At 34.2% G+C, this 27,275-nt stretch overlaps 1 protein-coding gene across 3 annotated transcripts in view; it reads left to right on the forward strand.

Moving 5' to 3' along the window:
• The window catches only part of LOC126882373 (protein CLEC16A homolog), a 103,672-nt gene that overhangs the window by 37,582 nt on the left and 38,815 nt on the right, over window positions 1–27,275 (forward strand). For all 3 annotated transcript variants that reach the window (XM_050647282.1, XM_050647284.1, XM_050647278.1), the window contains 2 exons: window positions 4,876–5,134; window positions 14,332–14,779. In XM_050647282.1, coding sequence (XP_050503239.1) covers window positions 4,876–5,134; window positions 14,332–14,779 — 707 coding nt within the window. The remainder of the gene's footprint in view (window positions 1–4,875; window positions 5,135–14,331; window positions 14,780–27,275) is intronic.

Raw genomic sequence — 27,275 nt, forward strand, 5'->3', positions numbered from 1 at the left:
TTGGCAGATATCAATAGGGAGTCGTTGATCTATCCATTTTCTCCACCGCAATGTAAAATAATAATCATTTTACCTTTATTGAACTGAACTGAACTGAACATTTTTTACTGTTTTTTATCCAGCCTTTTTTACGGTGTCATGCTTATCGTACCATGTTTCATCCAAGTATATAATGTTTATATATATTGTCGTTTCATTTTTCTATACTCCATTATATTTTGAATATATACTTGTTTTAGTATGATACAATTGATCCAAAAAATGGCATATCCCAGACATCCAAAGTGAAAGTTATCCTCCAACACCAAATTGTTCTATATGGTCCACATAATGTTCAGAAAAAAGTCACACCATTTTGAGCGTCGGGTTTGGGAGGGAGAGAGGGGAGAAGTCGGTAAATTCGGAGTTTTTTTACGTTTTTCGTCAATATTTCTAAAATTATGTGGTTTAGCATGAACAACCTTCTATACAAAAATGTTCTACATTAAATTTGAAATAAAAAAAGGCCCTATACATAATCCTTTTAAAATGAACGGTTCCAAAATTACGGAGATAGTATAGTATAATTGGTCCAAAAAAAAAGCCTAACCCAGACATCCAAAGTAAAAGTTTTCCTCCAACACCAAATTGTTCTGTATGGTCCACATATTGTTCAGTAAAAAGTTACACAATTTTGAGCGTCCGGTTTGGGGGGGAGTTGGGGGAGAAGTCGGTAAATTAGTAGTTTTTTACGTTTTTCGTCAATATTTAGAAAACTATGCTTTAGCGTAAACAATGTTCTATACAAAAATGTTCTACATAAAATTTAAAACAAAAAAGGGTCCTATACATAATGTTATAAAATCAACGGTTCCAGAGTTACGGAGGGTGAAAAGTGGAGGTTTTCGATACTTTTTATATTTTTTGGGCAATTGATGATGATTTTGGGTGGTGAGGTTAACGTTTCTTCAAGGGCCTATCACTAACATACCATCGGCCACTGAAATAGCAAATTTTATTTACAAAACACAATCCTGTTAAAGAAAATTTCTTTCATCAGTAATAATATTATAAATTGCCCAAAAAATATAAAATGTATCGAAAACCTCCACTTTTCACCCTCCGTATAACTCTGGAACCTTTGATTTTATAACAATTATGTATAGGACCTTTTTTGTTTTAAATTGCATGTAGAACATTTTTGTATAGAACATTGTTTACGCTAAAGCATAGTTTTATAGGTCTGGATCCCGCGTATGAAAAAAAAGTTGATTAATAGCAAGCTGAAAATTTGTTAATAGCTTAAGGGTGTCTAGTCGGATAAACTTTGATATATGGGAACACTGGAACAGGGGCAGTTTTAATTGTGGAACAGGTTAAAAATTTGGAACGGTCAGAGCACGAAAACGGCTTATTTATTTTGTCCGACAGAACAGACTTAAACTGTCCGAACAGAGATTAAACTCTCATGCAAAAATCAGACTGCTATTTATCACCTGTCATTATTCCTGTCATTTGACATATTCTACATGTTCCACTCATTAAAACGCCCATTTGGTGACACATAGCAGTCTGATTTTTGCATGAGAGTTTAATCTCTGTTCGGAGAGTTTAAGTCCGTTCTGTCGGACAAAATACATGTGCCGTTTTCGTGGTCCGACCGTTTCAAATTTTTAACCTGTTCCACAAATAAAACTTCCCCTGTTCCAGTGTTCCCATATATCAAAGTTTGTCCGACTAGACACCCTTAAGCTATTAACAAATTTTCAGCTTGCTATTAATCAACTTTTTTTTCATACGCGGGATCCAGACCTATTAGAAATATTGACGAAAAACGTAAAAAAACTACTAATTTACCGACTTCTCCCCCATATCCCCCCCCCCAAACTTGTGTGTAATTTTTTACTGAACAATATGTGGACCATATAGAACAATTTGGTGTTGGAGGATAACTTTCACTTTGGATGTCTTAGTCCTGTCGCCAGGGGGGGTACAACGGCCTCCTTAATTCAGATGGACTTACCCAAATTTTTTTTATGTATTTTGACCCGTAGAACACGATTTTTTTGGGTAACAGTTAATCCGGATGTCGATAAGATTGTTATAAACAAAGAACTTGAGGAATTACATAGCAGCGATTTTTCGCAAAACAAAATACTTTTTTGTATTTTTTGGGTGATTCTCAGCAAAAAATGGTTTTACAAGTTTTTTCGTAGGACGCGTAGTTTTCGAGATAAACGCGGTTAAACTTTCAAAAAATCGAAAAAGTGCAATTTTTGAACCGGAATAACTTTTGATTAAAAAATAAAATAGCAATTCTGATTACTGCATTTGAAAGATCAAGTCAAGTTCTATCGGTTTTGATTGTTTGCATTGCTAAAAAATAAGTTTTTATTTGTTAAATAAAGGTATAAACACATAGTGTTTCCCGGGCCCAATGCATGCGTTTTAATGGACGTAATGTACGTAGAAATTCTGTATGCGCGCCTACTCGTTCGATTACAAATTAGAAATACATTGAAAACATCATTCAATCACTATGTGTTAATAGCTTTGTTTAACAATAAAAAAATTAATTTCTAGCAATGAAAATATACAAAACCGATAGAATTTTACTTGAACTTTCAAATGCGGTAAGCATAATTGCTATTTTATTTTTCAATCAAAAGTTATTCGGGTTCAAAAATTGCAATTTTTCGATTTTTTGAAAGTTCAACCCCGTTTATGCCGAAAACTATGCATCCTACCAAAAAACTTGTAAAATAATTTTTTGCTTAGAATGGCCGAAAGAATACAAAAACATGTTTTGTTTTGCGAAAAATCGCTGTTATGTGATTCCTCAAGTTCTTTGTTTATAACAATCTTATCGACATCCGGATCGACTGTTACCCAAAAAATTCGTGTTCTACGGGTCAAAATACATAAAGAAAACTTGGGTAAGTCCATCTGAATTAAGGAGGCCGTTGTACCCCTACTGGCGACAGGACTATCTGGGTTATGCCATTTTTTGGATCAATTATACTATACTACCTCCGTAACTTTGGAACCGTTCATTTTAGAAGGATTATGCATAGGGTTTTTTTTATTTTAAATGTAATGTAGAACATTTTTGTATAGAAGGTTGTTCATGCTAAACCGCATAGTTTTAGAAATATTGACGAAAAGCGTAAAAAACTACGAATTTACCTATTTCTCCCCCCTCTCCCCCTCAAACCCGACGCTCAAAATGGTGTGACTTTTTTCTGAACATTATGTGGACCATATAGAACAATTTGGTATTGGAGGATAACTTTCACTTTGGATGTCTGGGTTTGGGTCTAGTTATATTGTCCTTTTCATGATCATTTTTCAGTGCGTAACAAATGATAGGAAAAAGGGTAAGTCCGTGATAATACACATTTATGACATTTATTCTAACATGACATTTTAGTTAAATCTGACAGTTGTCACATTTTATTTTCAATTTGGAATAAAAACAAATCAAATGTGTTTCTTGCATTTATAAAATGGTATTTTCTTTGATTTGTATAGTCTTATAAATTATACAGATTATATTTGTAATATTATTATCTAATTAAAAAAAAATTATTTTTTTATTATGGCGCCATCTATCGACAACTAGAATAACTATAATAAATGTTATAAAAATGTCACCGACGAAATGTAATCACCGACGTGCCTTTTTTCTGTCACATACAATTTAATGCGTTAGAAAGAAATCGAAAAACTGTGACGCACTGAAAGATGATCATGAGAAATACTGTACCATACTATTTCGCAAACAAATTATTCTGCTGCTTTCCACGAGTGTCCGACGTTTATCTATAGTGCTATATTTCAATTAATAGCTTTAAGGAAAACGCGAAGTGTTATTGCCGATCAAGGAATGATATCTTTTCGAATTAGTTCTTATCAAAGAGTTTCAGTCGTGGGAAAAATGTTGGCTGCATACATTTTGTATATTGGTGTACTTATAGGTTGAATCAAGTGGCTTTCTATTTTTCGAAACTTGCTACTATCTTTTTTTTTTCGATGTAGATGTCACTTCTATAATGGCATATAATGTTGATTTTGGCACTTTTGGTAAAAAACAGTGTCTCTGATGGCCTCAAATTTAGTAAGTTGCGGCACTTTGGGACTTCACAAAACACACATTAAAAAATTTGAGCATTGTAAGGTTTAAGCACTCCCCATCTGGAGTGGAGTCGGCTAACAAAAGATGCTTTTGTAAGCCGAAAGCGCTTAGCTGGGAATTTAATCAAATTATTTTTACACACTTCAAAAATACTTTTATCTACTCTATGTCATATTATGTATAAGTTTTTAGTTTCTGAAAACTGTCATTATAGATAGCAGTGCGTGAAGGGTTTAAAGTGTGCGTGAAGTAACAATGTTTAAATGGGATTTACTTTCTCGCACTGTTTTTTTGACACACTTTTATATAATCAAATATTCTTAACTTTCGCGTTGTCATGGTGATGACATAATGAGCAATAAATTACAACAAAAGTTTTGACAGTTTTGTGGTTTGAAGGAAGTTAGAATTTTTAAATGTCAATGTTCTAAAAGTTGTAGAATAGAAATGAATTCCCGTGACGAAAAGTTACAGTTTTTAAATTTGTTTATCGTAGATAAAATATTGTATGAAACTGTGCGTGAAGTACTTTTTGCGAACTTACGCAATGTATAGCGTGCTCGTGCTCTAAACATCGCAGAAAGCTTACTTCACGAACTGTTTCATAAATAACTATTCTTTTCCCATTCATTTAATAATAAAAAATGTAGTTTGGCAAATGAGTTCAGTTCCCTCAGTCATCACAAAGGAAGGAAAAAAATTCCTGTTAGAGGGTGATTTTATGATTTTAATGTTACTATACTCAGATTCCTCTTTTACAGCCATCAATCACAAAACCGCTTATCAGACTTAGTGGCAGAACATTTGGACCATTTGCACTACCTGAACGACATATTATGTTTGAATATCACAGACCTGAATCACGTATTGACTGATCACTTGCTCCACAAATTGCTCATTCCATTATACATATATTCTTTATCGTCTAACCGAAGGAGGACGTCTTCTAACGAGGTGGTAGTTCAAGCGATTGGCAAAACATCTTTGACGCCGAAGAGCTCACAGAATAGCAGTCCAAAGGTAAGCCAATTTTAAATGAACTCTTTTAAATTTATATAAGTTAGTGAGTAATAGGAAATTATTCAGAAGTGATTTAGATTATTATTATCAGATTATTTAGAATCTTATTAATAATGGAATATACACTGCGCGTCAGAGACAATGGACCACCCACAAAAGTTAGTAAAATTTATATGTTTTTTTCTATTCTCATACTATATTATGATTTCACTACCTCTATCATAATGAACTTCATTATGATACAGAGTTTCATTACGATACAGATTTTTAATCAATTCTTCTTCTTCTTATGCAATCCACTAATGGATGTTCGCGATCACGTTTGACCATTTTTCTCTATCCCTTGCAGTATGTATTAGGTCTCCTATGTTTTTTAGTCCTGTCCATTGTTTGACATTACGGAGCCATGACATTTTCTTCCTGCCTCCTCCCCTTCTTCCTTCGATCTTTCCTTCAATTAAGGTTTGCAGAAACTGATATCTTTCATTTCTAATTATATGTCCCAGGTATGCCGTTTTCTCTGTTTAATTGTGCACATCAGTTGTCGTTCTGTACCAATTCTTCTCAGGATTTCTTCATTTGTTATTCTTGCGGTCCAGGGAACTTTAAGGATTCGTCGATAGATCCACATCTCAAATGCCTCTAGCTTATTCATTGTTTTTATTTTTAAAGTCCATCCTTCCATGCCATATAGGAGCACCGACCATATATAGCATTTTGTGAATCTTAATCTTAGGTTTAGGTCAAAGTCAGAGTTCGTAAAGACGTTTCTGAATTTCATGAATCTGGCTTTTTCTATCCGACATTTAATTTCCATATCCGACATCCAGTCTTCACATAGCCAGGTTCCCAGGTACTTAAACTTTCTTACGCGCTCTACATCTTGGTTGTTATATGCTAGTCTTGCATTTTGATATTGACATAATTGACGGTTGATTATAAGGAACTTCGTCTTTTTTATGTTGATGCTAAGTCCCATGTTCTCGCTATGCTCTCCAATTTTATTAAGAAGGTTTTGGAGGTCTTCTATATTGTCTGCTATTAAGACCGAATCATCCGCATATCGTATATTATTGACCCAGGTACCATTCACTTTGATGCCGCTTTCGCATTCCTCAAGAGCTTCCTGGAAGATACTTTCTGAATATAGATTAAACAGTAGTGGGGAGAGAATGCATCCCTATCTTACACCTCTGAGAATTTTTTGAGCTTGCGTTGTTTCATTATCCACCTTGACGACAGCTGTTTGATTCCAGTAAAGAGCCTCTACGCAACGAATGTCTTTTTGATCTATGTCGAGTTGTTTTAGTGTATGTACGAGTTTATGATGTTGTACTCGATAATCAATAGTATTGATTAATCAATAGTATCGCAATAATACCGCATTCGCGATGAAGGTGGCACCAGAGACATGTTAAGGATAGACCGGGCTAGTCATATGCCACCCAATGCATCGAGGTGTAACGCCGACGTAGAATTGAGTGGTCTAGCTATCTTTGTCTGTAACATGCGCGGGATCGCTTGGTTAAAAGAGATAGATAGACCACCGATCGACTGTTTCCATGCTGTTTCCGCGTTACGCTTTTTTGGTGAGTATGCCAACGTGTATTGTCTACGCTTAATATGTCAATGGGTGGCTCACGCGTAGTGACCAGTGGCGAGTCAAATACATACGCTTTGACAGTTCTCAATATGTAAACAAACTGACAAACTACTTTGTCAAAATTTGTTTGCGTTACAAAATTAATAAATTTGAATATATTTTTTGTTGTAAATGATCATAGAAAAAATCGTGTATACAACTTGCATTTAATTATCATTATGAAGCTCGTACTCTATACGAAACTCGCCGCTAGGCGGCTCCTTTCGTATCCCTCATACTCGCTTCATAATGACCATCATTAAATGCTCGTTGCATAATATACTATTATATATTTCTCCATTTTCATAAATAAATTTGAATATTTTTTTATTGTTGTGAATGATCATAGAAAAAATCATGTATGACAACTTGCATTTAATTATTGTTATTATGATGCTCGTATTTTATACATGTCAACATACACGGCTCATGTCGTAAACCGCATACTCGCATCATAATGACCATCATTTTAATGCTCTTTGCATAATATACTATTGTAAGTCTATTTTCGTTATTATTTTTCACATTATTTTTGTCACTCCTTCGCCGAAGTTACGTATTACTGGATTCTTTTATCTTCTTCCAGTTCTTGCGTTACCGTCGCCCATGATTATTATCTTTCGCTGATTGTCTATTTTTAAGAGTACCTCTTCTAGTTGTTAATAGGATGCAGGCCCGCCGAGAGGGCGGTACAACCTATACATTTTACCGAGGCCCGGCGATGTAAGGGGACCGGCGTCGACCATACCAAAGAGGTAATTTCTCCCGTTTTTTTTGCTCTTCACTTTATGGGCATAATTCGTTTAATTAACACCCGGCTATATTTAATATGACTTTTACCTCTATTTTGAAAGAAAAAATATTCTTTTATATTTATTTGTTTTTCCCATGTGCCTGTCACAGCTTGAAGTTATGTGGAGTGCATGCAGCAGAATCTTGCCCTGAAGTAACAACTTTTTTCGGAATTTTAAAATATATTTAGCAGCAGCCCACAACGCTGAGAGATATTAAAGAAAAATATAGGTGTTTTTCTACATTCAATGAGTTCCGCTCGTTGGTCTGCTAGGATTGAAAGCATTAAACCACTAGCACAGAAATTACCTGGAATTAATAAAGCTGCAGAAGAAGAAATCAATTAAAATATACATACATTAAAAAATTTGAGTACATATGTACTAATATCATCAATTTTGTTTAAAATTTTAAAAACAATGAATCAGAGTAAAATTCTACAGTGCAGTCTACAGTCAGATAACTATGGATATGGAGATTAAAAATATATCAGGGCTTCTAGAAGATTTACAAAAAATCAGAAATTCATGGTCTTCCATTGTTGAAGAGTCTAAATTAGTTGCCAGAATTATGAAATAAATCCAGAATTTACATCAATTAAAGAAAATCGGTGCAAGAAGCCTTCGAGATTTTTTGATGATTTTCCTGGGCCTAGTAATGATGCTACTGATAATTTTGTTCCCGACGCAATATTTCGCTGTGAAATAATTAATATTATCTGTAGTAATTGCACAAGAGCTCTGAAATCATTGAATTTTTCCCGAGTGACACTTTGACAGTTTTAATTTAGAAATTTAATTAGTTAGAAATTATGTCAAAGTGTCACGAGAGCAAAAATTCTATATTAATTTCAGAGGTCGAGTGCAATTTGTTGCGATTATTTCATGAATAAAACTGTTCAAAACCAAAATTTTATTGTAATTTATTTATGTAAGTACCATTAAACACATAGTTTTTATAAATATTTGACGATTGAAAGTCATCACTTTTATAATTTTTAAAACATTAATTGTCATTAATGTCACTGAATGTATTTTTTCGTAGCAACGAAGGGCATCTGACGTAATATACTTAACGACAGAGGTTATCAAAAATTATCGATTTAATTCAGATTTCTGTAGCTTTCTATTGGTCAGAATCTCCTATGAATGAAATAATCATATTTATATTGTATAATAAGCAATTAACCAGAAGATTGAATGCGGTAAATGAAATTAATTCGCTATTTAAGATGTTATAGACATTCCGAGATAAAGATGACAACAATATTAAGAAAACAATTGATACGTTGCATGAGTTTTATAAAGAAGATATCAGTGAATAATTATTGATAGACAAATTTTTTCATTTGAGAGTGATATACAAGGATAATATTCTACATAGGAGAAACTTAATTTTGTCAAATCGGAATCAATATTTCCTAACGTCGTTATTGATTTAAGAATATTTTGCACATTACCAATGACCGGTAATGTGCAAAACCGGAACCACCATTATGTGTTTGCATAATGAGTCACAGAAGAAAAAAGATCCTTTGGTTGTCTTTCTCGCAAAAAATGCTATGAGATCTACAATGAAACAAGAACAGTTAACTGACCTAACAACTTTGTGCATTGAGAATGATTTGGTAAAAGCATACGATTTTTAGAAACTTATGGACATCTTTGCCAATTAGAAAAGTAGAAAAGCATCTGCATTATGAATATAATCAAAATTTAATAAAAGTATATTTGAAAGGTTTAACCTGTATACCGTTGATTTACACCAATTAAGTTTTAATCATATTCCATTTAAAATAGTACAATATGCAGATGACCTTTGCATATATACTGAAAATAATAAATTTGATACCACTATGGCTTTTCTTAAAGATATCTTTGGTGTTGTTCATGAATGGTTAACAGCAAATGGTCTTCAGATTTCCCATTCCAAGTCTGAAATTTGTGTTTTCACATTACCCTAGGTTCTTATAAATTTCCCCTTAAAGACTCAATCAAATATCTTGGCATGGTACTTGATAGAAAATTGACTTGGAAAATGCATATCAATTACATGTTAGACCGATGTATGAAAGGTTTGAATTTTCTAAAAATGTTCACTAGAACTTGGTGGGGAGCTAACGTTGAAACCGCATTACTTTTCTATCGTGCCTATTTCAGATTAATATTGGATTATGGATGTGTCCTGTCCAAGATATCCTTAGTGAATTATATTATCCCAGCCCAATTCTATCTGACCTTGATGATTACAATTCACTGTTCCTGAATATCAAGATTGTAAAACCTTCATACAGTGATAATTTTCACATTAATATTAACTTATTAAACTCTATACTAGCAAGCTTTGAAGAATCTGTGGCTATATATACTGATGCTTCTAAGTCCGAGGATGGTGTAGGATGTGCTTTTTATATTCCATCCAAAAATATTAATTATTCCTACAAACTAGATAACATATTTTCTATATTTAGTGCTGAAGCTATTGCAATCTACGAAGCTTTGACGTATGTAAGTCAGTCTACAATTGATTCTGCAATAATTATATCGGACTCCCTGTCTGTTTTAAATTCCTTGGTTTTGACTAAGTACCCAAGTTACTCCTCCAATTATATCATATATGCAATCAAAAAACGCTTTTTGGAACTACATAAAGTTAATAAAAAGATTAATTTTGTTTGGGTTAAAGCACATATTATCGGTCTTGAACATAATGAGCATGTTGATATGCTGGCGAAAAGAAGTGTAAAAAATGGTTTGCCTAATAAACATCCTATAAGTTTTTGTGATGCAGTCTCTTATATTAAAATGAAATAACTCACAATTTGGAATGAATGTTGGTCACATCATACTTATACCAACCCTTCTAGGTACTGTAGTATACAAAAGAAAATACCGAATAGAACGTGGTTCCAGCCATATAATTATTCAAGAAAATACATCACAATTATAACACGTCTTCGTTTTGGTCACGCCTGTTATCCCACACACCTGTATAAAATTCGTGTTCTCGAAAATGATCGATGTCCAAATTGAGATAAAAAAGGTGATTTAGATCATATTTTTTTTGAATGCCAAAAATATAAGAATGAAACAGATCGATTTATTCAGCAGCTACATAGACTTAAGATACCAGCTCCGTTTAATATCCTTAGTATCTTATGTGTGTGTGTGAAAAAATGGCTTGGATGCGGGTCCGTTAGCCACAGATTTTTATTTTATTTTTACCTCAATTTATTAGTTTTGTTATATTCCCACCTATCTGACTCAAATGACTATATTTGTTTCTTTCAAGTAGTTTATGAGTAATTTAAATATTTCCATTTTATGACAACTTAGTAGATATTCTATACTAATTGGAAAATGAACTTGTGTTTGTCGTAAATTGTAATACAATTGATTTATATATTAGCTTAGTATCTTAGCCAATGGACAAGAGAGTATGTATAATGTGTTGGTGATGTTTCTATCAAGTACCAAAATAGTTTTGTAGTGTCAAGTATTAAAAGTATATGTGTGTATATGTGTATGTATGTATATAGAGAAAATATGGTGAGCAACTTGGACAGTCCATAGCAAGGCGGCTTTCGAATTGAGTAGGGAGCCGCGGAAGATAAAAACAAAGAAAAAACTTGCTATGGAACTTTGAGGACCTCACCGTCTTGTTTATTATTATTCTTATCTTATTGTGATTGTTATTAAATTTTTGCAGATCGTTTTTGAACACACCTATGATGTTGAAAGGAGGCTATAATTAGCTTACCTTAGCTTAGTACCATCTCTTTATTTCAGTACATAAATTACCTCTCAACAGCTATTGAACTAATTTTTCTTCGTTATTGATATTTTATGGACTTACGGTCTTTAAATATTTAATCTTCTTGATATAGTAGTCAAGTTGTGACTGGCTGACTGACATAAAGTCCATGCCATTAAAATTAAAAAAAAAAGGTTCAAGTATTCTCAGATCAGGTACTGATTTATCTTCATTGGGTCATATACGCCTAATATAGTAATTTTGTGTCCGTAGATGTGTAGATTCGCAGTTACTATTTTTTTATTAAATGCTTCCCAATTTGTTATTTAGTTTTTGTTCAATAAGTATAGTATAAATACCCCCTTGGCCGCTCTCTGGTCCTTCGGTACGTAGCTAAAAATCTTGAACAAATTATCCACGTGTGATTCCCTTGTCTTTTCTTTTTGTTTCTGTAATGACAGATATCGATATTGTTTCTTGTTCTAGTCCTTTAGTAACGTCTTCCGTTTTACCTCGCTAGCCCTGTAGGTTCCATGTTTGCAAAATTCATTGTCCTGTTTCGTCGCCGTGGTCGTCGTCCAAGTGTTCCTCCCGAATTTACTGTATCAAGTAATGGGGAGCAGCCCCAATGTCTAAACCCCTACCGGGTAATTTTTTCTCGGGGTGTTCTTCCCATTTGTCTTTCAGGAATGATCGGCCTTCCTTTCAATATTCTTCAGCTTTCAGGACCATTTAATAGAACCTCATCTGATCCATCCACCGTTGATCTTCGTCGGTAGCCCTAGACAAGGGGCTCTCACACAGTACTAGCAGCCTGGACAGCTGAACTCTGGCCTTTTATAGAGGTATAAAATCTGTATACCATAATTAAAAAATCATACAGAAGTAAAAAACTTCGTTTGTACAATGGTATAAAAAATTTTATTAAAAACCATTAAAAGTCATCCAAAAGGATTCGCAAAACGTTTTCGATCTAGATCAGATCATCTTCAGTGCCTAGAACGAAGTATTTCCACGTTAGAATGAATGCAAAAGGTTAAAATTGTGACTAGTTGAAGAAAAAAAATGTGGCAATACTTAAGTTCTGCTTAGTACATGAAACTAGCAACCTTATGAAATTGGTAACATCGAGAAATATGGTTTACATGATACTTATATAATATTTATAGAGACTCCAAGTCGATGTTAAAAGATTGAATGTGTTAGGAGTGCTCAAAGGTCAACATGGTTCCCTACTCGATAAAAACTTATGTTTCTTGCCAGTTCAATGGGCACAGACCAACAAAAGTGAAGGAGATGACAATCTAATTATTAGACAGAATTATTAGTAGTGTTGTTTAGAATTTAGATTATTAGTTAAGCTGAATGTATATTAATAACTGTATTAAAGTGAAATTTAAATTATAATAAATTAGATTTTAATGAAAAAGTCTAAAAAGCAACTCTCTATTACAGAAAGAATTGTTGTTAATGTTAAATTGATAAAAATATTACTCATAGTAGAGTCAATGACGTCATTGATGACAGTTTTGAAAAGAAGACGAAAGTTTAATTTAGTTTGAAATAGAAAGAGAAAGAAAAATAATAATTAATGTGAACAACTTATAGACGTACAAAGGTAAGATACATAGTGATGTTGTAAAAATAAAAAGAGTAATGTTAGTTGCCTATTATTGTGGTTGTAATGGTTGTTAACAAATTGAAAAAATATTTTAATTTAATTTATTGTCTGAATTAGTGAACTGATAATTTTAAATCTATAGAAGGTAATGGAGTAAACAGACTGAAATGGAAGAAATATAAATATATTACTGTAGAAGTTTTTAAGTAGAAAAGAGTGTTTAGCAGAAGCAAGTTGAAAACAATAATTATTTTTCTTTCTCTTTCTATTTCAAACTAAATTAAACTTTCGTCTTCTTTTCAAAACTGTCATCAATGACGTCATTGACTCTACTATGAGTAATATTTTTATCAATTTAACATTAACAACAGTTCTTTCTGTAATATAGAGTTGCTTTTTAGACTTTTTCATTAAAATATAATTTATTATAATTTAAATTTCACTTTAATACAGTTATTAATATACATTCAGCTTAACTAATAATCTAAGTTCTAAACAACACTACTTTTAAATTCATAACCAAAAATTGACTACCTGTCTTGTCATGTCGCTTCTGTCTAATAATTAGATTGTCATTTCATTCACTTTTGTTGGTCTGTGTCCATTGAACTGTCAAGAACCACAAGTTTTTATCGAGCAGGGAACCATGTTGCCCTTTGAGCACTCCTAACACATTCAATCTTTTAACATCGACTTGGAGTCGCTATAAATATTATATAAGTATCATGTAAACCATATTTCTCGATGTTACCAATTTCATAAGGTTGCTAGTTTCATGTACTAAGCAGAACGTAAGTATTGTCACATTTTTCTTCAACTAGTCACAATTTTAACCTTTTGTTTTCATTCTAACGTGGAAATACTTCGTTCTAGGCACTGAAGATGATCTGATCTACATCGAAAACGTTTTCCGAATCCTTTTGGATGACTTTTAATGGTTTTTAATAAACTTTTTTATACCATTGTACAAACGAAGTTTTTTACTTCTGTATGATTTTTTGAGGTGTTCCTTCTATATCTCTCCTCTTTTTTCCGGGCGTGGGACCGGCTGTATCTGTTGTAGAGCTACTCAGTTCACCCCACAACTATGGTTTATTTTTTAACCAGGAGGAGTAAACTAAAAAGACAAAGATTCATACCCAAGAAAGTCACTAGAAAAATCATCAGATACATCTTCTTTTTTGGTTGATCATGTCGGCCCTCAACGGTAATCCATAAATATTATATTATATTAATACGTCGCTAAAGAGTTCTAACAACAACTGCTTTTTATATAAAAATAGACTAAAAATCTAAAAATTAAAGGAGTAGTAACACAGAAAGCACAAAAATCGCCTAACCATAACACAGACAGAGCTTTATTTCTAATTATAATCTCTTAATTTTTAGGTTCATGATATAACCAATGGCAAAGTATCCTGCGTCGTAGCCCTATTTCTCCTATCGCAAGTATTCCTTATCCTCTCGCACTCACCTTTAGTACAAACACTAGCCTGGATAATCCTAAAAACCGACCGAACGGTTTTCGAAAACGGCGTGGACAAACTTTTGGAATACTATGAAAAAATAAAAGAAAGGCAAAATTCCGAGGACGAAGCTTCGGGAAGTGTGCCCAGTGATAGGGAAAGTAGTAGTTCCAAGGAGAATATCGTGGACGAGCAGACGAACACGAACGTTACCGACGAGGAGAAGCAGAGGATGGTGATCCCTGCCGATGGGGCTGGAATAACAAACTTTCCTTTTTTAGAGACTGTTTATGAGGCTCTAGACTGTACGGAGAACGATTACGCTGCCTTGTTTGGGTTGAGTTTGTTGTACGCAATGGCCAATAATGCAGGTAAGTTTTCGTTGTCTCTTTCTTTATTATTAATTTTCTTTATTCATTTTCGTGATCTTACTTTTGAATTTGTTCTTAATATTTACTGATTAAAATTCCAAAAGATCCAGATGGAATATACTCAGAAATGGTGAAATAAATCAAAGAAGAAAACATCAAAATATTTGTCCTTTTATCAATCGCATTTATGATATAGGAAAAAAACCTCAAGGCTGGCTAGAATCAATATTCATCCAGCTAACGAAAAAGCCAGCCAAACTCACAACACTTTAACGAGTTCCTAATAAAATTCGTACATAACCGAAACTATAAAAAGTGCGAAACAATCATCGGAAACGATCAATTTGGATTCAGAACTGGCGGGCGTGGGAACGAGAGAAGCCCTGTTCAGTTTACTAGTTCTGACTCAAAAATGCTACAAACAACAGAAAGATATACGTATGTACATGCTCATAGACTTCGAAAAAGCATTTGATGGAGTAGGACACAACCTACTATTAGAAGATTTGCAAGAAGTCGGTTTAAATGGGAAGGACCTCAAACTAATAAAAAACTTATACTCGAACCAAAACGCCAGGTTTACGTCGTCTTGGGTTTACAACGAGGCATCGACAGAACCATCTTGGTATGTGAGTTCAAAATTCAAGTACCTGGGATGTTGGATCGATAACAGCATAAATCTTGATCTAGAAATAACATCGAAAATAGAACAGGCCAGAAAATATTTCGAAAAAATCAAAAAAAATGCTATATAACTCTCGAATAAAACTCAAAATTGGACTACGTTTATCAAAATGCTACTGAAAAACAAAGACTACAAAGAGTCAACATGCTACAAAGAGTCTGGCCGACTCTTCTCTATGTAGTTGAAAAGGGGGGCCATTAAAACATCAACCGTAGATAAATTGGAGGCCTTTGAAATGTGGATCTACCGGAGAATCCCCAAAATTTCATGGACATCGCACACCTCAAACGAAGAATGAAGGAACGAGAACTTTTTAGCTCAGTCATAGTTAGAAAAACTGCATAACTAGGCCACATACTGATAAATAATAAGTACCAATATGCTCAACTAACAGTGAAAAGAAAGATCGAGGGAAAGAGAGTACTAGGAAGGGAAAAACTATCATGGCTAAGAAATATCTGACAATAGACAGGACTAAATTTTGAACAGCTAATAAAGACAGCTGAAGAAATAGAAGAGTTTGCAATATAGCAGCCAACCTCCATTGAGAAGAGGGCACTTTAAGATAGTAAGATTAAAATTCACTCTTATAGTGTTGTAGCACAATATATTGTACGCTCAGTTCTCAGACATAAGGGGTATAGGTTCTTAAATAATTTTGATATTAAAATATATTGAATCTTGGGCGCCATAAACTTATTAGAATTTACTATTATATGCCTATATTTAAATGTAAAAAAGAACTTGCTTTACTTTAGTTTACTTTACTCTTCTTTAGGTTTATTATAAGTAGGTACTTACCATTTCTATCTCAAGTATTGTCTGCCTTTTTAAAAATAAAGATTAGAGATCGATGTGCAAAAGAAAAAAACTCATACAAAGTTAAACATAAGCATTTATAGTTTATTTAAAACAATAAGGAGAAAAATTGTAGTTTTACCAAATGAATTAATAGGGAAAAAAAGGTCCTCTATTTGGTTATGAGATTTTGGAAAATAAAAGTTCATAAAAAGTTCATTATAAATACCTGGTGTTCTAGTCGGTGTTAGCTGCTACTGGTAACTCGTGTAGACTTTCTCCTCGCCATCTCTTTTTGACACCACACTGCACTTTGCACGTGATATTTAGAGTTCTACAGTACATATATTATCATTTATATCAAAAGATAAAATTCCATGGTTTATCGATTAAAGAAGTAACTGCTTGTATTATTATTGGTGAGACACTTCTCTTAATTAATTACTTAAAATTGTTTTCTTTTCTTTCATTTGACTAAAGAAAGAAATTATGATGGTTTGTTAAACCATTACTTTTTTATTAAAGACTGGGGACTACACGTCTCGCGACACTTGGGTTACTTTATTCTTATAACAACATACTCTTCACTCACATCAGGCACAGTTATGTACGACCTACAGACAATAACAGAAAGAAAACCGCTAAAATACCGATCTGGTATTCACTACTACACACTCATTTCTTGTTACTTTCACAAGGAATCGGCTAAAGACTCCACCTGAGCCTAACTTTGGCTCATACAAAAAAAGAATGTGTGTACTTTGTACGCTTGTAAGAAGTTTTACTCCTATTATATGATTTCAACGAAAAAAATATAGACTAAGTTTTCACTCTAATGGCATACAACATATCCCACCAGAATGAAAACAATGGGAACCTTCTCTGGTTACACCTCCGAGGCTTCTACAATATGCAAGCCATACGGATGCTGAGACTAAGGAAGATGAGGGAATTCTACAATTTACAATTCACGTCACATCTGCTCAGCGCGGTAAAGTTCCAACGAGACTGGTTCCCTTCATACTCCACACAGAGTAAATGTAAATCAAAAATGAATAACCATTTTCAATTTCGTTGCAAAACGAAAATACAGCCGAACCATATTCCACTCCAATCAGAGAGTGCTGCAAGCACCTCTACCGGTTTCGAAACTTATTAGTCTCTCATCAGGAGGCACATATGCTGCTCTCCCCGATCCAACCACAACAAACCAAACTGTTTGTTTTGGTTGGATCGGGGAGAGCAGCATATGTGCCTCCTGATGAGAGACTAATAAGTTTTGAAACCGGTAGAGGTGCTTGCAGCACTCTCTGATTGGACTGGAATATGGTTCGGCTGTATTTTCGTTTTGCAACGAAATTGAAAATGGTTATTCATTTTTGATTTACATTTACTCTGTGTGGAGTATGAAGGGAACCAGTCTCGTTGGAACTTTACCGCGCTGAGCAGATGTGACGTGAATTGTAAATTGTAGAATTCCCTCATCTTCCTTAGTCTCAGCATCCGTATGGCTTGCATATTGTAGAAGCCTCGGAGGTGTAACCAGAGAAGGTTCCCATTGTTTTCATTCTGGTGGGATATGTTGTATGCCATTAGAGTGAAAACTTAGTCTTTGCTAGCAGTTGCCGCTAGGGCATCTATGCCATTTCGTTCGTTGCAATTCGGGACTGCACGCTGGGGTTTGTTTTGGTTGGATCGGGGAGAGCAGCATATGTGCCTCCTGATGAGAGACTAATAAGTTTCGAAACCGGTAGAGGTGCTTGCAGCACTCTCTGATTGGACTGGAATATGGTTCGGCTGTATTTTCGTTTTGCAACGAAATTGAAAATGGTTATTCATTTTTGATTTACATTTACTCTGTGTGGAGTATGAAGGGAACCAGTCTCGTTGGAACTTTACCGCGCTGAGCAGATGTGACGTGAATTGTAAATTGTAGAATTCCCTCATCTTCCTTAGTCTCAGCATCCGTATGGCTTGCATATTGTAGAAGCCTCGGAGGTGTAACCAGAGAAGGTTCCCATTGTTTTCATTCTGGTGGGATATGTTGTATGCCATTAGAGTGAAAACTTAGTCTTTGCTAGCAGTTGCCGCTAGGGCATCTACAGGGCCGCGCCGTCCATAAGGGCGGAGAGGGGCGGTGCCTCCCGGCGCCGAACGAAAAAGGCGCCGGTAGGTGAAAAAAAAATTTGGTAATACCGAAATTACCAGAAATATTAGTAATATTTTATTATCTTGTAAAATTGAAAATTTACCAATCGTAGGTAGATATAAAAATAGCAGATATTATTACTTTGATCCCCAATGTGTACAAACCGTTATTTCTCTCATGAAACTGAACTATTACTCCATTCACTCACGGTAAAATATTGCAAAACCTCTGAATTTTAAATAATAGCTTGGATTAACATTAATTTTGCATACACATAGCTAACACGTCAAAGAAGAAACTGATATTGTGTCGACGTGTGCTTTTGCCCTAGAGGAGTACTACCCCTTCACGGGGGTAAAAAATACACGTTCAAAATATGTCCGGAAGTGGATAAACTGACGAATTGTAAGTAACTATAAAGTTAAGTTGTTTTATAATGTTTTTATATTACTTAAGTCAATATCTACTTTTTGAGTTATTTGAGAGTGAATAGATATGTTAATTTTTCAACAAAAAAACACGTTTTTAGACGGTTTTTTGCAAGTAACTCAAAAATTAAGTATTTTATCGAAAATATATTCTTAGGAAAAATTTTGAAAAAAAGGCATTTACTTCAAAATTTCAAATTATTTTTTTTTTAATTTAAAACCATTTTTTTTTTTCAAAAATAAGCACTTTGAAATGGTGAAACTTCCTGATCATACAGGGTGTACAGAAACTCTACCGACAAACGAAGACAGGAGGTTCCTCATATAATTTTAAGACTTTTAACCCAATTATTCTAGTCCAAAAATGCTTACTAAGGGAGCTAGAGGTCTTTGAAGATGGCGTCTTGTAATTAGTTTTTCTTAAATACCTCCAGAACGCTTCTATTTAGAAAAACAAAAATTGGTACGCATATTTATCTTCCAGAGATAAATCGATTTCATCCATTGTGAATTTCTAGTAAGGGTCATAGGCGTCCGTTTTGGGTAGGGCAACGTTTATTTTATCGCATAACTTTTTGTTTTTAACTTTTAAGCATTTTTGATACTGGATTATTATATTATGAGATATTCTGGTACTAAAAGGTACTCTTGATTTAGTAGTCGGTAGGACACACCGTTTTCTAAAAAAATCGATTTTAAAATTTTTCGTTTTTTGAATTTGAAAAAAAATGGAAAAAAGTTTTTAAAAAAACGGTGTATTTTACCAATTTATAGAAACAGTAACTTTTAGTACTAGAATACCTCATAATTTAATAATCTAAAGTCAAAAATTCTTAAAAATTAAATACAAAAAAGGTATGCGATAAAATAACCCTTCACCTACCCAAAACGGACGCATATGACCGGTACTAGAAATTCGCAATTAATGAAATCGATTCGTCTCTGGAATATAAATAAACGTACCAGTTTTCGTTTTTCTAAATGGTTTTGTTTTGAAAATTTTTTTGGAAATTCAAAAAACGAAAAATTTTCAAATCGATTTTTCTAGAAAAGCAAGAGTACCTTACCTGGTTCCACCGACTTAAAGCAAGAGTACCTTTTAGTACTAGCATACCTCATAATTTAATAATCCAGTATTAAAAATGCTTAAAAGTTAAAGACATAAATGTTATGCGATAAAATAACCGTTACCCTACCCAAAACGGACGCCTATGACCGGTACTAGAAATTCACAATAAATGTAATCCATTTATCTCTGGAAGATAAATATACGTACCAATTTTCATTTTTCTAAATAAAAGCGATCTGGAGTTATTTAAGAAAAACTAATTACAAGAAGTCATTTTCAAAGAGCTCTAGCTCCCTTAGGAAGCATTTTCAGACTAGAAGAATTGGGTTAAAATGTCTTAAATTCATCTGAGTAATCTCCTGTCTTCGTTTGTTGGTAGAATTTCTGGACACCCTGTATAAATATACATAAGTGAAGTATGTAAATTGTAAAGCTGTAACGATTTTTTTACCAAAAAGAAGAGACGAACTTTATTTTCAGCGTTACTGGCTTACTTTTGCTACTAGAAACTTTTTAAAAAACAAAAATAAAGCTTTTTAAGACTTTAAAAAAGTTATAAATTTTGCCCCAAAAGCGCTTCATTTTTTGCTTAGTTCACGTTGAAATGTTCGATTTTGAATTTGACGAATAACAACCCACTTTTCTCGAGCTAGAACTCTTCCTCTACTAGATCTACCGACTTCATGCGTGCGCAAGTTTTTTTTAAATTTCTTTATAAGCTACATATATGTTTGCCAAGAACATTTTGTTCAATAAAATACACATTTTTTGTTATTTGCGAAAAAGCGTGGTTTTATGTTGAAAATTGAACAAATTCACTCACAAGTAACTCGAAAAATATTGACTTAGTGAAAAAACTGTATATGGAACAAAAGTTGCTTAGAATTAGTCAGTTTATCCACTTCCGGACTTAATTTTAACATAATATATTTTTTCATCTCCGACGACGCAATATCAATTTTTTTCTTTGTTATAAATTTAGCTATGCGTATGCCAAATTTAATGTCAATCCAAGCGGTTCTTTAAAATACGGAGCAAAAACCGTGAGCAAATGGACTATAATAATAATTATATATTTATTTGTTCTCTGATAATGTAATCGTTGTTATTTGTAAATATTTATAGTATTCATCATAACTTATCAGTATATTACTTTCCTGCTGCTGAAAATATAAGAGCAGAAGATAAGGGTTACCCAGAGGGCCCGCTAAGAATCACAAGGAGACAAAATACCAAATATAATATCAGGCAAAGAACAAAAATCAAAGACATGAACATGTAGCAAAAAAGAAATAGAGATGTGCAGGTCATGTGGCAAGAACACCAAACAACAGCTAGACTAGAAGATTATGGAATAGAGACCGCGGGCGGACAATCGGATAAACGAAGCAGAGATCGACCACCAACGCGCTGGTGTGACGATGTAAAGAGAACTGCCGGGAACTGGATAGCTGGTAGCTCAAGATAGGGAGACATGGAGAAACTTAGAGGAGGCCTATGTTCAACAGTGGAAGCTAACGGTTAGATTATGATGATGATGATACTTTCCAAACACTTAAAAAATAGTTTGTAGGTATACCGTATAACGATTCACTATGCTACAAAAACCTACGTACAAAGGAAGGAAGAAAGGGGCGCCTAAAATTACTTGCCCCGGGGCGCTTGAAAGCCTTGGCGCGGCCCTGGGCATCTATGCCATTTCGTTCGTTGCAATTCGGGACTGCACGCTGGGGTTTGTTTTGGTTGGATCGGGGAGAGCAGCATATGTGCCTCCTGATGAGAGACTAATAAGTTTCGAAACCGGTAGAGGTGCTTGCAGCACTCTCTGATTGGACTGGAATATGGTTCGGCTGTATTTTCGTTTTGCAACGAAATTGAAAATGGTTATTCATTTCTGAAAAAAATATACTTTAAATAGTTTATTTTTATTTTATTTAAATATTAAACTAATTTTAATGCTTATCACTTTCCAAACAAAAACAATAGGAATGGTCCGGATTTGAACCCAAGACCTCTCGATCTGTAGCCGAATGCTCTACCAATAACGCCACGAGCTCTCTGTTTATACAGGGTGTCCAGAAACTCTACCGACAAACGAAGACAGGAGATTCTTCAGATAATTTTAAGACAATTTAGCTCAATTCGCCTAGTCCGAAAATGCTTCCTAAAGGAGCTAGAGCTCTTTGAAGATGGCTTCTTGTAATTAGTTTTTCTTAAATACCTCCAGAACGCTTCAATTTAGAAAAACGAAAATCGGTACGTATATTTATCTTTCAGAGATAAATCGATTCCATCCATTGCCAATTTCTAGTACCGATCATAGGCGTCCGTTTTGGGTAGGGCAACGGTTATTTTATCACATAACTTTTTTGTCTGTAACTTTTAAGCATTTTTGACACTGGATTATTAAGTTGTGAGGTATTCTAGTACTAAAAGGTACTCTTGGTTTAAGTCCGTAGGATACACGGTTTTCTAGAAAAATCGAATTGAAAATTTTTCGTTTTTTAAATTTAAATAAAAATTGAAAAAAAATTTCAAAAAAAAACGGTGTATTTTATCAACTTAAAGCAAGAGTAACTTTTAGTATTAGAATACCTCATAACTTAATAATCTAGAGTCAAAAATGCTTAAAAATTAAGGACAAAAATATTATGCGATAAAATAACCGTTGACCTACCCAAAACGGACGCATATGACCCGTACTAGAAATTCGCAGTTAATGAAATCGATTCATCTCTGAAATATAAATAAACGTACCAGTTTTCAGATTTCTAAATGGTTTTTTTTGAATTTTTTTTTTGGAAATTCAAAAGAAAAATTTTTCAAATCGATTTTTCTAGAAAACGGTGTATCCTATCGACCTAAAACAAGAGTACCTTTTAGTTGTAGAATATCTCACAATTTAATAATCCAGAGTCAAAAATGCTCAAAAGTTAAAGATAAAAAAGTTATGCGATAAAATAATTGTTGCCCTACCCAAAACGGACGCCTATGATCGGTAATAGAAATTCGCAATGCATGGAGTCGATTTATCTCTGGAAGATAAATATGTGTACCAATTTTCGTTTTTCTCAATATAAGCGTTCTGGAGTTATTTAAGAAAAACTACTTACACGACGCCATCTTCAAAGAGCTCTAGCTCCTTTATTATCTCCTGTCTTCGTTTGTCGGTAGAGTTTCTGGACACCCTGTATAGTTTCTCGGACATAATGACAATTCACGGTAACAAATGGACGAAGTGAGGTATAATAAATATAAAAATATTTTTAATACTTATCTTACTCCCGAGGAAGACAAATCCAAAGACACAAAAATTATAATAAATATATTTATTAAAAACACTAATATGTATATTATTTTCACACCTTTTTTTGCACTGATATATACATAACTTGAAAGATTTAGCAACTAACGCCATACTGTCTGTGTGCGTATGCGCGCAGAATAATAAAAATTTACTCTTAATGGCGCCTAAAGAAGTATAACTTCAAAAACTGAGCCTCACTTCATCTCATATCAAACTTAACTCAACTTCATCTCAAATCAAACTTAACTTGACTGCTTGCCCAATCTCAGGACTTGGACCTCCTGTCCTAAGATCGATTCCTCATCTCTTCCACCATAGGATACTCTGCCCAATTAAAAAAATCAAATATTCCTTCCACTTACTCCCAACCAATAAAAGAATCAAAGTATATCCTTAAACACATCTACAACAGAACCATGTTGGTATTTTGACCAATCAGAAGAAACAAGACAAAAGTCATCGGATGAGAATTCTTTCTCATGAAAGTTCTAATATCGACAATAATGCAAGTGGTCTGTTGACTGCGAACTAGGGACAATCTTGAATATCAGCCCGAACAAATTAACTCGTACGATAGCATTTAGAGATTTTTTTTATTTAACCTCTCAATTTATTTACCATATGTAAAACAAGTTACAATGAGTAAATGTTGTGACCACTAGTGTACGTGACTTGGAGAAAATGATTCCTTTATCATTTTCTTTACAAATATTTTACATAGTTATAATATTATTTGTCTCTGGGAATTACGGCACATATAACTAAAATCGCGATGGTAAATCACTACGTGTATTTCATCTAAGTCTTCGTCTGACTGGTTGTCTCATCAGGTTTCTGGCTAGTACATTTGGATGTATCAGTCTGTCTTCGTATTTCTGTGCGAAGTTAGTAATTTCTTCTTTTACTGTTGCAATTTCTAGGTCGAGCCTGATAATATTATTTGCAGCATACCATGCGACATTTGTGAATATTCGAAGAACCTTCGACTGGAACCTCTCCAAGATTTCGATATTGGAGTTTGATCAGTACCCCAAAGTTGGATCGCTTAACTCCATATTCACTTCAAAATTGCTTTGTAGACAAGTACTTTATTTTTTATTGAAAGTGATGATTTGTGACCAATCAGCCAGTATAGATTGTGTAATTTGAGACCAAATTGTGTACGCTTCATAAAAATGTGTGTTCTTCAGTTTAATTTTTGGTCTAGGTGCATTCCAAGGTATTTGACTGTTGCTTGCTGTTTTAGTTGGTGGTTGTTGATATATATATATACAGGAGGGGAGTGACCTTTACGGTTTGTGAAGGTAATATGAACCGACTTTGTTTCATTTGTTTGAAAACGCCACTGTTTTAGCTAAGTTTGCATTTTGTTGAGGCTGGTTTGCAGAAGTTGAGAAGCTGTCCGTGGGTCCTGATGTACTGACATCACTGCTGTGTCATCTGCATATGTAGCTGTCGTGGTTTGAAAGTTTGTTGGTAAGTCCGCTGTGTACAATAGGTATCACACTGGTCCGAGGACACTGCCCTGTGAAACTCCGTATCCAACTGGAAATAGAGACGTGCGCTCATCTCTATGTTGTACAAAAAAGTAACGGTTATGGAGGTAGGATTTTAAAATTAGGAAGTGAGTGAGAGGCAGCATTTTTTTTTAATTTGTATAGAAGACCTGTGTGCCAGACTTTATCGAATGCTTGCGAGATGTCTAGAAAGGCGGCAGTGCAGTACATTTTGTCTTCCAATGCTCGATTCACAGTTCTGCATATCCGATGAACCTGTTCTATGGTTGTGTCACAGTATAAAGAGGGACAGTAGAACCACTCTCCGAAAAATTGGAAATAAAATCTTTAGTCGCACATGGCGACCGCGCAATGTTCCCAGTCGCTTTTGCCCCACTCTCGCATTGCTAGTCGCATAGAAACGTACGGGTTTTAACAGGCAAAACCCGCATCCACCACTGGTGGATTACCAATTGCGTACTGCCGGTCTTACTTCTTGAGATCAAAGTGCCGACATGGAAGAGGTTTTACTGTCCCTCTTTATACTGTGGTTGCGTGTTCGGATCTAAATCCAAACTGGTGTGCAGTTTACACCGTTTGGCACCGTTTCAGTATCATGATATACAGGGTGTCCCGAAAAGATTGGTCATAAATTATACCACAGATTTTGGGTATAGATTGATTGAACCTCACTTACCTATATACAATAGTGCACACAAAAAAACCCTTTGAAGTTACAAAATGAAAATCGATTTTTTTTCATATACCGAAAACTCTCAGAGATTTTTTATTGAAAATGGACATGTGGCATTTTTATGGCAGCAACATTTAAAAAAAAATTAAAGTGAAATTTGTGCACCCCATAAAAATTTTATGGGGCTTTGTTCCCTTAAACCCCCCCCCCCAAACTTTTGTGTACGTTCTAATTGAATTATTATTGTGGCACTATTAGTTAAATACAATGTTTCTAAAACTTTTTTGCCTCTGAGTACTTTTTCGATAAGTCAGTGTTTATCGAGATATTTTGAATATTTGTCGAATCCACCACATATTTGTATATGGTTAACTACGGCTATAGAGACCTGTTAATAATCTGAAAATTTATTTATAATTTACATTTTTAGGTATATTTTGAAAAAGAAGCTACATCTCGATAAAAGGTGACATAAAAAAGAGGCAAAAGTCTTAAAAACACTGTGTTTAACTAATGGTGCCACAATAATAGTTTAATTGGAACGTACACAAACATTTGGGGGGTTTAAAGGAACAAAACCCCCATAAAATTTTTACGTAAATATATTGAAAAAAAAGCCGCATCTCGACAAAAACTGGCTTATCGAAAAAATACTAAGAGGCAAAAAAGTTTTAAAAACGTTGTGTTTAACTAATGGTACTGTTTGGAATTTACTCGTTTCCTGTCGCTGATAATCGAAATAAACACTAGTGGACTGTATGATACTTGTAATTAATTGAAAGAGGTACAAATTACATAAAATACACTTCTTGGTTCGCGTATTCGTCTGTAGTCTGTTTTCTTGTCTTGTCTTAACAACATTAGTTCCCGAATTCTAGTTTTTAGGTGTCACTGAGGCGCGCGCGGTGTTGCCACCGTTGCCATTTTTTATAAAGGTTAAAAGTCCTAACATAGCCCCCCTTTTGAAGGGCACCTTCAAAAATATATACATAAAATATTGAATAGTAAAATATCTAAATACACAAAAAATAAAACAAACACAAATAATTGTCAATTGTTGATGTCTTCTTGCATTGGTAAAGGACACAAATGTCTTACTGAACGAGTAACTGATCCCTTCATGGTGGTTACTTCTGCTACTCTGGTTTCTCCATCTCTACCTTGACATAACTTAGTGATTCGTCCAGTAATCCATTGACAAGGAGGAACAGAATCATTTTTAATAAGAACCAGGGTTCCTAATCGAATTTTGCTAGCTGGATCCTTCCATTTGTACTGTTGATGTAATTGAGACATATATTGTTTGGAAAATTGACCCCAAAATTGCTGGTACAGCTGCTGCACATGTTGGAATCTGGTTAAGCGACAGCTGGCTATATTGTGAACGTCATACTCTGGCAATGACGTAAGAGGTCTACCAATTAGGAAATGGGAAGGTGTAATAGGAGATAAGTCATTAGGATTATTTGACATGTCAAACAATGGTCGTGAATTTAATATACCTTCTATCTGTACGATAAGGGTGTTAAATTCTTCAAATGTTACATTATTATTAATTAATATTCGTTTCAAATGATGCTTAGTGCTTTTAACAGCTGCTTCCCACAGCCCCCCATGATTAGGTGTATAAGGAGGAATGAAGATCCATTTTATTCGTAGCTCGCTTGTAGCCGTTTCAATAGAATTGTAATTTTTCTGTAAAAAATGTCCTAACTGTTTCAGATAATTGTTGGCTCCCACAAAGGTACTGCCGTTGTCTGAATAAATAGTACTAGGTATACCACGTCGAGCGGTAAATCTTTTTAAACTTGCTAAAAAATTCTCTTTTGTGAGGTCCGACACAACTTCTAAATGGACAGCTTTTGTGCAA

This window comes from Diabrotica virgifera, chromosome 1 (genome assembly GCF_917563875.1).
Source record: "Diabrotica virgifera virgifera chromosome 1, PGI_DIABVI_V3a".
NCBI lineage: Eukaryota > Metazoa > Arthropoda > Insecta > Coleoptera > Chrysomelidae > Diabrotica > Diabrotica virgifera.